This window comes from Hordeum vulgare, chromosome 6H (genome assembly GCF_904849725.1).
Source record: "Hordeum vulgare subsp. vulgare chromosome 6H, MorexV3_pseudomolecules_assembly, whole genome shotgun sequence".
Classification (NCBI taxonomy): domain Eukaryota; kingdom Viridiplantae; phylum Streptophyta; class Magnoliopsida; order Poales; family Poaceae; genus Hordeum; species Hordeum vulgare.
Window position 1 is genome coordinate 341,933,596 of NC_058523.1, and position 12,176 is coordinate 341,945,771.

At 51.5% G+C, this 12,176-nt stretch overlaps 1 protein-coding gene across 1 annotated transcript; it reads right to left on the reverse strand.

Annotated features, from left to right (window-relative positions):
• Positions 1-6,888: 6,888 nt before the first annotated feature.
• Positions 6,889-10,423, reverse strand: LOC123402886. The gene is made up of 5 exons (XM_045096854.1): positions 10,124-10,423; positions 9,972-10,029; positions 9,653-9,833; positions 8,426-8,516; positions 6,889-7,164 (listed from the first exon to the last, which is right to left on the reverse strand). Exons 2-5 carry the CDS (start codon positions 10,016-10,018, stop codon positions 7,124-7,126), a joined length of 360 nt encoding a protein of 119 aa, XP_044952789.1. The 5' UTR covers positions 10,019-10,029; positions 10,124-10,423; the 3' UTR covers positions 6,889-7,123.
• Between the last annotated feature and the right edge of the window lie 1,753 nt (positions 10,424-12,176).

The window sequence follows — 12,176 nt, forward strand, 5'->3', positions numbered from 1 at the left end:
CTTCAATTGCATTTTCTTGTTTTATTGTTCAGATCCATAACCTTCTTCTCCATCCTACTAGCTTTGATCCAACTACGTTAAAGGCCACCATGGAGCTCCTGAAAAGCTTGCCCCACTAGCTCAGTGGGAGGGGGTCAATCCAAACAACCCAATCACACTCATCAGGAAGCTGTTAATTATGAGTTCACATAATTAGGTGAAATTCATAACTTTGTAATAAATTGATGAAAACAGAGTACCAAATGATGTTTTGAGCAATTACATCGAGTGGACAACCCAAAAACCTTCTTCCCGTGCTTGCTCCACCCCAAGAAACACGACGAGCAGGAATTAGCCCATGCCCCGGGCAACGGTGATTCGAGCGCTCCTCAAGGCCGTAGAAATTGGATTGGGAATGAAAAATTCGGATTGGAACTGCACAGTTCCGCATCCATCCACCTACGAGCCAGAAAGGCGCATATTACGACCCATCCCGCGAAACCCTAGATGAGAAATCACCAAATCCAATGTCAACCGAAAATCCAAATCGACTTACCTCACTGTCTACGGAGGAGCTTGCACACGACATTGCGGACGTACACATGGATGTGCCCCAGCGGTGAAAACAGGGACGAGGCGTGATGGACTGCTAAATCTAGACAAATCTTAGGAAAAATGGAGCTTCCAGGTCGAGCTTCGAGAGGAGAAAGCTTAACTAGTGTGGCTCGGGCATTTCATCGAACACCTCATGTGCATAGGAGGTAAGCTAGAGCACCTAAATGCCCTCCCCTCGCCGGCCAGAAAAAAACAGAGTGCTCTACCGCGGCGATGGGTATATATAGGCAAATTATTTGTCCCGGTTCGTGGCATAAAACGGGGCTAAAGCCCCCCTTCTAAACCGGTTCAAGGCATGAACCGGTACCAATGGATGTGGGCAGGAGCGCGACCCATTGGTCCCAGTTTGTGCCTAGAACCGGGACAAATGGGTCCACACGAACCGGAACCAATGCCCACGAGGCCCTGACAAGCCCCCTGGGCTCATGAACCGGGACTAATGCGCCCCATGGGTTCCGATTCGTGAAGAACAGGGACTAATGGGCTGGCCAGGCCCGAACCAAAGCCCTATTTTCTATTTTCTACTAGTGACCTAGGCCAAAGTGTTTGCAGTCCTCTTCCTGCAAAGCAGAACAATATTCAGGGTTTCCACAAAATTCCGATTAAAAGAAGGAAGAGCTGCTAAGGTACCAAATTCAGCGCTGCAGCTCGTCGATTTGGCCCAGCTGCGCGGGGTTGAGAGCGCCGAGATTGCTCACCGCACGCCGAGGAGCAGCTGGAGCAGCCTCGTCAGCCGCGACGTGGCCAGGTAGTACGCTGTGCCGGCAGGGATAGCCCACGGCGCCGCGAGCGTCCATGCAAGGAGGCCTGTCGGCCGCAACTCAACCAGCCAGTACGCCTCGCCGGGCTCCACAGGGATTACCCACAGTGTCGCCGGCGTTCATAGAACGAGGTTGTCTCGCCGTCCTGGAGGATCCATCCGAGACGCTGTCGACGAGGACGAGATCGCCTCGCCGCATCAGAAGTGCCAGCCATGGCGCATCAACTAGGTGGAGGTCGCCTCGCATCAACTCGCCACAACAGGACGGCGCACCGGAACTCGCCGCATCGGTTGTGATTTGGGAGAGAAAAGAGAAGGGCCGACTGCTTTTTTTCTTTTCTTTTAATGCGTTTTCTCGTCTCACACCGTCATTACAGCCACGTCATATCACTGCCTAATCAGCGTGTAAAAGTTCTTATCCCTTCGTACGTCTAGCATTACTAGAAAGTACTCCAAAAATGCTTTTCTCTACACTAAACGTCTTAAAGCAATTTTAACCTCGCGAGCCAAATGAACACACATTTTTGTCTGCATTTATCTATTTGGGTGGGTTTAACGAATATTTATGTTTGTTTTTTAAAATGGATCGACGCTTGCGTCCAACGCTATACTTGCTCATTTTAAGGCGGCGCAAAAAATATGACATAACTATTTTAAAAATAAAAAATGTTAATTAAACATTAATGCGGGCCTTAACGGTCGGTGATAGTTCACGAGTCCATCATACATTAATTAAGAAAATTAAATTAAGCATAAAACTAGAGGCGCTGTGCGTTAGGCATCCTCCTCGTCGTCATCATCGAGGCCACTCAGGTCGACGAGCGACGGCACCAGGCCAGCCCAGGGGAAAGCCGTCTCACAAGCGACGGCGACGTTGCCCGCCAATGGTTGCACCGCCGTTGGCTGGGCTCTAGCGCGACACTCCTCCTCCTCTGGCTCGGCCTCGCGCTCCAACTCCTCGAGTCGTCGCCCCTTGAAGCCCTCCTCCGCCAGCCGTCGTCACCCCAAACCACATGGGTGGCGCGCTGACCTACTCGCGTACTACGTCGCCCCACACGTACGTCTCCCATACGGGGAGACATGCTCGACTCGGGATTGGCTTGGATGGCGGGGCCACAGGTGGCATGATGCAGTCGTCGGCAGCGAAGAGCTCCATGGCCTCCATGAGCCACACCTGGTAAGCCGTCTCCTCCTCCTCCTTCTTGCGCCGCTTTTCCTCCTCGCTCTCACGGACAACAGCCGCCAGCGACTCCTAGTAGGCGGTCTCCACCCCCTGGTCCTCATCACGCACGACGAGGGGCGCGTCCGCATTCTAGGAATGGGTCGGCTTGGTGGGCCATCAATTTTGTCCGCGGTGAACCAAACGGACGTGGGCGGACGAAATGGGTCGCCTGGTTGGAGTTGCTCTTACATTTTGATATCGAGAGAGTATTGCCTATTCAAAAGTTGAGGTAAGATAGTGTTATACAAAAAATGTTTCATTTCAGTCGAAAATAGTTCGTTAACAAGAATTGATCAACCTTATTGATGAATTATATTTTAGAAGCATACGATCGTGAATTTTGTAAGCACAACTCTCTACAACTTTAGTTTGCTCTATGTTATAGTTAGTTTTAATAAATTTTAAATGCCCTCGATTGCACTGTTTATCTGGTTTTCTATGTTTCTATGAAATAAAATGTCCCAAAATAAAAATATAATATCTCAAAAAATTACTATGTTTTTTGTTGAATAAATAAGAATTTTTTACGTTGAACATACCTCGAGGGGTGCATCAGCACCCTAGAAGCCAGCATGGCGCGGCCACCCCTACGCGCGCTGTTGGGGATATTACCTGTGACTGACCCGCCCTAGTTGGGCCGGGTTAGTCATTAGGCGATTCATCCGAGCAGGTATTTGGGCCTTATCCTGGTCAAATCAAGGTCATATGACGGTTTGTGAATCGTGGAAAGTCTCCAAGCTTCGGAAGATAGCGACTTAGAGACCACCGGGGTCACGATTCGTAGGAAGGAAAGTATCCTTGTAAACCCTAGGGGATTTGACCTGTATATAAAGGCGAGTCCCAGGGGACGAGAGGGTAGGTTAGAAATCATCGAGTGCTAGGTTTGGCGAATTACGCCCCCTTGTAATCGAATCCACATCAATACACACAAAAGCAGGACGTAGGCTATTACCTCCTCACGAGGGGCCGAACCTGGGTAAATCGCCGTGTCTCTCCCGCTTAACCCCTTTGAGTCGCCACCAAGGTGCGATGGCTCCAGTATTAAGTCCTTTCACGAGGACATCTGCCGTGACAAAACCACGACAGTTGGCGCCCACCGTGGGGCCTACGCATGGTGGAGTTGAGTTCTCAAAGGGAGCCCTACCAGGGTTTGGGAGTTACGCGATGGGGCTCATGACTCGGAGCCGCCGCGGGATAACCTACATCGACAACCAGCAATGGGGACCTGAAGCGGATTCAATTGAATCTGGTTACAGGGTCCCCTTCGGCAAGATCAACATCTTCATCGGCATGATCGGATCATCCGCGCCTGAGCCGGACATCTCCACCGACATCGTCGAGCCGGCCAGGTACGTCCGCCTAGTCATAACACCAAATCTGACTCGCCCGGTCTTTGTGGGGTTCACGCAGGGATTAGAGGAGCCAGAACGCTCGGCGACTCAGGAAACAACACCGGTCAACTCCGATGACGAATTGTCCATGGGTGACTCAGATTCAATCCGCTCTCTGCATGGGGATTGTCTTGGGAGCTTGTCGCTGGCCATGGACCCAGAAATCCTTGACCGAACTCGCCGCCAGATCACCATCTAGATGGCTGGGGCGACTCAGCCCACACAAAACCCTACTGGGGCGATGGAACCGGCGTGACGTCCAGGAGCCCGGCCGCAGTCCTAGTGAATTTAGCGGCGGAGGTCACAAGGCTAATGGCGACTCCCCTCACACCAGAGAACCAAGAGGAGATAAACACGGAGCTGGCGAAACTCAGAGAGGCAGTGGCAAAGGCTCATTGGGACACCGAGATGGAGTCCGCCAGGATCGAGACTCGGCAAGCTCAAATTACGTCTGAAAGGATGCGTTTAACCACTGACAACTGGCGGCTCGAGAGACAGCAGCGCGCATCCGACGCCGTCCATCAGCGGAGACACCAGGGTCTCCTGCCCCATGATCTCAACCCGACCCGCCTGTTCGACACTCCACGAACCCCTGGGGCGGGAGCCGCCCCGGGGGGAGGACTGGGCCGCCCGCCTAACCCGCCGGCTCAGCCGATTGAGGGTCACATTCCCCTTGTCCGGACGCCTCAAGGCCACTTTTCCAACCCGGTGGATAACGTGCTTGCCGCAACTCGCCATCTGGAGTCTCTTCCGATTCACGGCAACACCCCAGCCAAGATAGAAGCAAGGAACGCCATCGAGATGTTAAAAACGGCGGTGGTTCAAAACGCCCAGTTCTCACATAGCCTCGAGAGGTTGCATTCCACCCCTCAGGCAAGTTATACCAGGAGCAGGCCAGAGGACCAGCCTGCCGTAAACAGTGGGCCGCGACACTTCCCACACGACAACGCGCCCGAATGAAACCCGCCGGGCCGAGATCTCCCGAACATCCAAGACGCCCCGGCCCCCCTCGTCGGGGGCGGAGGGCGAGTTGGGGTACCATGCTTGTCCCCGGCCCTTTGGAACGAAAGGATGCCCAAAGACTTCAAGGGACCAAGGAAAGTGCCTAATTATACATCGGACCTCGAGCCGACGTCATGGATCGAGAGTTATGAAATCGCCATGGACATGCTCGACGTAAACGAGGCGGTTTGCGCCAGATACTTCACAATGATGCTCGAGGGGTCGGCACGCACTTGGTTGAAAAACTTGCCTCCCAATTCCATCCAGTCCTGGGCCGAGTTAAAAGAGCGTTTCATCAAAAATTTCCGAGGAACTTGCAAACGTCCGATGACGATCGTCGATCTATAGCACTGTGTTCAGCGCCCGGATGAGTCGGCCCACCATTGGTCACGGCGGGTTGCAGAAATTATTCATTCGTCAGATGGTACTACGGCGGCTCAAGCTGTGCTCATCCTCGAGCACAATTGTCATTACGAACCCTTGGTGCAGAAATTGGGGCGGCTCAAACGAAAGGTGCAAGACATGGGCGAGCTGATGGACACCCTCACTAGATATGCCGAGGCCGATGATACCAAAGATCCCGGCGAGGATGGCAAGGCTAATTCGCCTAAGAAGGGCGAGTCATCCAAAAATCATACCCGGTTCCAGGGGCGTAACCGTCACAATCAAGCAATGGCAAGCGGAGACCACAGGAGGAGCCCTCGGACTTAGTCGCCAATACCAACGCTAATAGCGGCAAAAGAAGAATCGAGGTTTCAGTAGGAAGAGGCCGCGTAACTATGAAGAGCTACTCAAGGGCCCTTGCCCGCACCACGCCACGGCTGACGGCCCGGCGAGTCACTCTTGGGAAAACTGCTTCGTGATGCGAGAGTTTCGGGCGGAGGCAATCAAGAAGAGTCAAAATGAAGACCCGGACGAGCGCCAGGAGCAATTCGCCGTGCCCAACCAAAGACAGAACACCTTCGGCGGTTTTCCCGAACAGGGGGCTCAGGGAGGCCCGCAGCCAGGCGGCGGCCAATACCCGGTGCACCACCAGCGGCGGTACAACCCGCCAGGAGTCTTCCAGCAGCCACCCCCACAGGGGGCTCCGCAGGGTCAGGACGATAATGGGGGTTTCTGCAGCAACCCCAAACAGTTAAGTAATGGGCAGTACCACGTTTTCACCACTAATGCTTGCAGGCGTGATAAGAAGGTGAGTCACCGGGCGTACAGTGTATCTGAACCGGCGATTCCCAGATACCTCCATTGGTCTGAGCAGACCATAACATGGAGCAGGGAGGATCACCCGCCAAGAGTAGATAACCCGGTCGATCTAGCGTTGGTCGTGGCTCCCCAAGTGGGGGGTTACACCCTATCAAAGGTACTAATGGATGGTGGCAGCAGCATCAATATCCTATAATTCGACACCTTCCAAAGGATGAATCTATTGGAGAAAGACCTGATGCCTTCAACCACAGTTTTCCACGGAATTGTCCCAGGCAAGTCGGCTTATCCCAGAGGCCGGGTCAGGCTCGCAGTGGCATTTGGAACTGCACAGAATTATAGGTCGGAGTCTCTAATCTTCGAGGTGGTCAAATTGAAAAGCCCCTACCATGCGCTGTTTGGGCCACCGGCTTACGCCCGCTTCATGGCTCGCCCGTGCTATGTTTACCTCAAGCTCAAAATGCCTGGTCCCAAAGGACCCATCACAGTTGATGGAGATAGAAGGATCGCAAAGGAATGTGAAGAAGGGGACGCGGCTTATGCGGAAGTCGCCTGTGCCGCGGAAGAGCTCAAACACCATCGGGCCAATGTTGACCCGGCGGACATGTTGTCACGCCCAAGATGCGACCCTATCCTCAATTTGTCATGAAGGCCTCGTCAGGGATAGAAGCGCATCTCGTCGTGTCGCAAGAATGGATATCTTTAGAAGTACATGTACTGAAAAGAAGAGAGATATATATATATACAGAGTTGGTTTACACTCGACACAAGCTACATCAGAGTCACATCAGTACATTACATAATCATCAAGAGTAAGAGCAGGGTCCGACTACGGACGAAAACAAACGACAAAAGAAGAACGACGTCCATCCTTGCTATCCCAGGCTGCCGGCCTGGAACCCATCCTAGATCGATGAATAAGAATAAGAAGAAGAAACTCCAAATGAACAATCAATGCGCTCGCGTCGAGAAACCTCTACCTGTACCTGCAGCTGGTGTTGTAGTAATCTGTGAGCCACAGGGGACTCAGCAATCTCATTTCCAAAGGTATCAAGACTAGCAAAGCTTAATGGGTGAGGTATGGTTAAGTGGTGAGGTTGCAGCAGCGGCTAAGCATATATTTGGTGGCTAAACTTACGAGTACAAGAATAAAGAGGGGGATGATCTACGCATAACGGACGTCACTACAGATGATCAAATGAATGATCCTGAACACCTACCTACGTCAGACATAACCCCACCGTGTCCTCGATCGGAGAAAGAACTCACGAAAGAGACAGTCACGGTTACGCACACAGTTGGCATGTTTTAATTAAGTTAACTTCAAGTTATCTAGAACCAGTGTTAAACAAAGTTTCCACGTTGCTACATAACCGCGGGCACGGCTTTCCGAAAGATTTAACCCTGCAGGGGTGCTCCAACTAGTCCATCACAAATTACCACAAGCCGCATAGAAATCCTCAATCACGAAGCTCGCGATCTCGTCGGATTCCCTAGTGGAAAACCTCAACTCTGAGTTTACCCAAAGCATCACCGGAATCCCGATGCACAAGATATCTCGTCAAAGGTAAAACTAATCCAGCAAGGACGCCCGACGTGTCGACGTACCCGATAGGAGCCGCGTATCTCGTTCTTAGGACCCGACGGATGGAACTAGCTACGAGTGCGAAACCTCGAGTTTCCCCGTGGTGGCCCCGCAGGCAGACCGTTTGGGACCAACACCATAGCGCTAACTCCCTATGCATTTCAATTTATCAAAATTATAATGTTGGGCAAATGTAGAACCAAAGTTGGGCCTTGCCAGACCAGCTTTAATCTAAAACGAATTATCAAGGGGGTCCCCATAACAACCCCGATCGTGTTAGGAGCGCTCGATTATGGAACATAACACCGGTAGCCGAAACTAAGGGGGCAAAGGTGGAACAAAACACCAGGCTAGAAAGGCCGAGCCTTCGACCTTTTACCAAGTATATAGGTGCATTAAATTAAATAGCATTTAATATGGTGATATAACAAGGAACCCATGCTGTCACATGGGAGCATCTGCACCTGCAACTAGCAACGCTAACAACATGGATAAGCAAGCGGTAACATAGCCAATCAGTGGTTTGCTAGGTTGAACAGGTTGAAGGTTTCATGGCATTGTTGAGAGGCTGATATTTAACATGTGGTAGGCAACGAGACATAACCGATAGAAACGGTAAACTAGCATGGCAATGATAGTAATGGTATCTGGGGAAATGATCATCTTGCCTGAGATCCCGCTTAGAAGAAGAATGCCTCCGTGAAGCAGACGAACCGATGTAGTCGAACGGGTCCTCACAATCCGGCACGTTGCGGAACTCTATCGAGACGAGGCAAACCGGAACACAAATCAACACACGGAATTCACCACAAGATGCACAACACATAAGATGCATGAGCAGCTGAGTATATGCAAGTCACGGCATGACAATTCACACAATCAAACACTACACATTAAGTGAAGTTCAATATGCAACGAGTTGCATATCGACGAAACTCCACATTTAATTACTTAGTTCACTCCCGTTCAGGTACACGACTATATTAAATGTTGTTAAACATGACACGAGGGTGAAGCACAAATTAATCTACCTAGATAGGCATTTTAAATGAGACCGGAAACGACATATAGCATCGCCGAAATGACCCCACTAATCAAATCTTAACTCTGTCCAGATTTGTCCTAATCACATTTTAGGTTTGTTAAACGGAAAAACAAAGTGGTTCACGTGATTCTACTCGTCGTCCTGGTCCATTTACATATATGGCACATCTCCAATGGAGCTACGGACAAATAGTTACGACCTAAACCGTTTTCAACACGTCGACATGCAAAACGATGCAACAACACACTAAACAGTTCTAATTATGCATGAGAGTTGGAAATTATTAACCTACGCAAAATTCTAGACAAGTTACAAATTTGAATCACTCCGATCCGATGCACGGTTTAGAAACTACGCCCGTTTGAAAAACAAAGCTTTTCCTGAAATTAGCAAAGTCCCTGAAAATTGAAAAAAAATCTCACGACGTTAAAAAAAAACAATGGGCCGAATTGCACTATTGTGCAGTGGCCCAGGGCTGAAATCAGCCCAAGTGGTGCTATGGTCAAGAGAAAAAAAATAAACTCAGTAGCAAAAGAATTGAGGCCTCCATGGGATTTGATCTCGGGACCTCTCTGGTGGAGACTAAGGCACCAACCAGTCCAGCTACGAAACAACTATGATAACATATGGGTTTAGCCAATATGAAGGTGCATAAGGGGCCGACCTGAACCAAAAAAACAAACAAAGCAGAATTAGGGGTGCCTGGGATTCGAACCCCAGATCCCTTGGATGAAAACGAGCGGCGCTAGCCACTGGGCTACAGTCGTGTTTGCGACCAACTACGGGTCCTGCGAATTTGAACCATATCAAGGTCGAGACTTAGTCTTCCACGAACGCACCGGGATCTCACCTTCAGATGCAGCAGATATACGCGACGGCAAGGCTTGCTGACGGTTGGAGGCGAGCTGGGGCTGCAGCGAAGTTCGCGGGAACGGGCTGACTGACTTGCTCCCGTCCAGATCCGGCACCTAGCTGTGCTTTGGAGGCAGCCGGCTGGGTCAACGCCGACCCCATCCATGGTGCAGCAGTCCCTGGTTCAGAAAAGATGGTCAGAGAGAGAGGGAGTAGAGGAGGAAAGGAGAGGGAAGGAAGGGAGGCGCGCAGAGGCTCAACGCGGAGGAGCTCCTCTCCTCTGGGCTTGTGCGCGCGGGAACGGGGCGAGCTCCTACGGGTTGCCGGCCGGTGGCGACGGGGCGGGCCTGAACGACGACGCCATGACTCCTATAGCTGCAAAAGAAATAGAGAGAGGGAACTCTCAGAGAGAGAGAGAGAAACGAAAGCAGGGAGGAGAACGAGAGAGAGGCGCAGGGAAGCTCCGGACTCGGACGATGGGCATCTCCGGCGAGGCTCGGGACCACGGGAGCTGGCGGCGGCTAAACTGGGAAAGACCGCCGGTCAACGCGGGGGTGCAGCGAGCGGGATGTCGCGGCTGCTGGCGCTCTGCTGGAGCAGACCGAGGGAAGGGGCTGCGCGCACGATTGGGACGGCGGGGAAATCGAGGAAGGGAGACGGCGGCGAAAAACAAGGAAGGCGGTCTGAGCTATGTGGTTGGATGGGGATGGATGCCAAGGGGAAATTTTCAGTGGGTGGCGGCGGCGAGGCTATTGATGGATGGGAAAGCTAGGGCTAGGTTAGATTAGGTGGTCTATATATAAGGTAGGTTAGATTAGGGATTATTTGGACCCTCTGATTCGGATCGGACGGTCGAAAAAAGTAACTAGGTTAGAGAGTCCAATGGACAAACTGGTGACTGTTTGCGGTAAAACGGGGTTGATGCGGATCCAACGGTCATGACCGCCGGGTTCGGGTTCCGGGAGGTTTTCGGACTGGGTTGCGCGTATGGTCGGAGCACTGTGTAGAGGGCCTCGGCGGGAATGAGAGGGAAAACGGGCGGCGCAGCAACGCAATTTAAAACACCGGGACACGTCCGACGAATAACTGTAGACGGTGCCGCTACGGACGACCGTTCGGGTACCAGACGGACTCCGATCGCGAAGAAATTTGACAGGCGGCCTAGCTAAAATAAAATAAGACCGCACGTCAAATCTCAACCCGATCAGAGAAAGTTTTACGCACACTTTAAAACCAGGGTTTCGACGGTGCCTCAGACGTGTGCGTGTGCGCTCGGACTCAGAACGGACAATGACGAGAACCGACAACTACTAACGGATGCAAGTTTTCAAAACTGGCGGCACGAAGATGCCGATGCGATGCAGATGATGCGCATGATGCGATGATGATGCGACAAATAAAATAAATCATACGACGAAAACGGAAAGGAAAGGGAATCTTCTGGAACGTCGGCATCGGGCTGTCACACATGTCACCCCTGAAGAAGCCAACTACAGACTCTGAGTCGCCCCTCAAGTTCAAACCAACGGATGACACTAAGACAATCGATTTCGTGCTTGGCGATTCATCATAGCAGTTCACCATTGGGACGGGTCTGGACCCCAAATAGGAAAGCGCGCTCATCGAATTCATCCGTGAGAATCGGGACATCTTTGCATGGAAACCTTCTGACATGCCTGGTGTGCCGAGAGAATTCGCTGAGCACCATGTTAATGTTGACCCAAAGTGCAAACCCGTCCAGCAGTACCTTCGCAGATTCAACGAGGAGCGACGCAAGGCAATTGTGGAAGAAGTCGCCCGTCTTTTAGCCGCCGGATTCATCGTGGAAGTTTTTCACCCCAAATGGCTGGCTAACCCGGTTTTGGTACTCAAGAAGAATGGTACTTTTCGTATGTGTATTGACTATACAGACCTCAACAGGGCTTGTCCAAAAGATCCCTTCGCTCTTCCCCGCATCGACCAAATCATTGACTCGGTGGCGGGATGCGAACGATTGTGCTTTCTGGACGCCTATTCAGGATATCACCAGATCAAGATGGCCGTGGAGGATCAAGAGAAAACGGCCTTCATAACCCCCTTTGGGGCCTTTTGTTATGTGTCCATGCCCTTCGGACTCAAGAGTGCGGGGGCGACTTATCAACGCTGCATCCAGAATTGTCTTCGTAACCAAATTGGTCGCAACGTCCATGCCTATGTCGACGATATTGTGATCAAGACCCGCCAGGGGGAGACACTACTGGAAGACCTCAAGGAAACGTTCGATAATCTACGGGTATATCAGATGAAACTAAATCCTACCAAGTGTGTTTTTGGTGTGCCTGCAGGAAAATTGTTGGGTTTCCTGGTATCGGAGCGCGGCATCGAAGCTAACCTGGACAAGATCGAAGCGGTTACCTCCCTCGGAAAGCCGGCGAACATTAATCAAGTTCAATGACTGGCGGGTCGCATTGCGGCTTTAAGTCGTTTTGTGAGTCGCCTCGGGGAGAAGGCGATCCCTCTTTGTCAATTATTGAGGAAATCCG

Excerpts from the sequence above, each read along its gene's own strand:
- LOC123402886 (XM_045096854.1), bottom strand. The coding sequence starts at position 10,018 with ATGGCGTCGTCGTTCAGGCCCGCCCCGTCGCCACCGGCCGGCAACCC. Across the intron at positions 9,834-9,971 it reads TCGCCACCGGCCGGCAACCC|GGACTGCTGCACCATGGATG; the intron begins GTAGGAGCTCGC and ends TTTCTGAACCAG. Across the intron at positions 7,165-8,425 it reads TCTTCTAAGCGGGATCTCAG|CTGCAGGTACAGGTAGAGGT; the intron begins GCAAGATGATCA and ends CTACAACACCAG.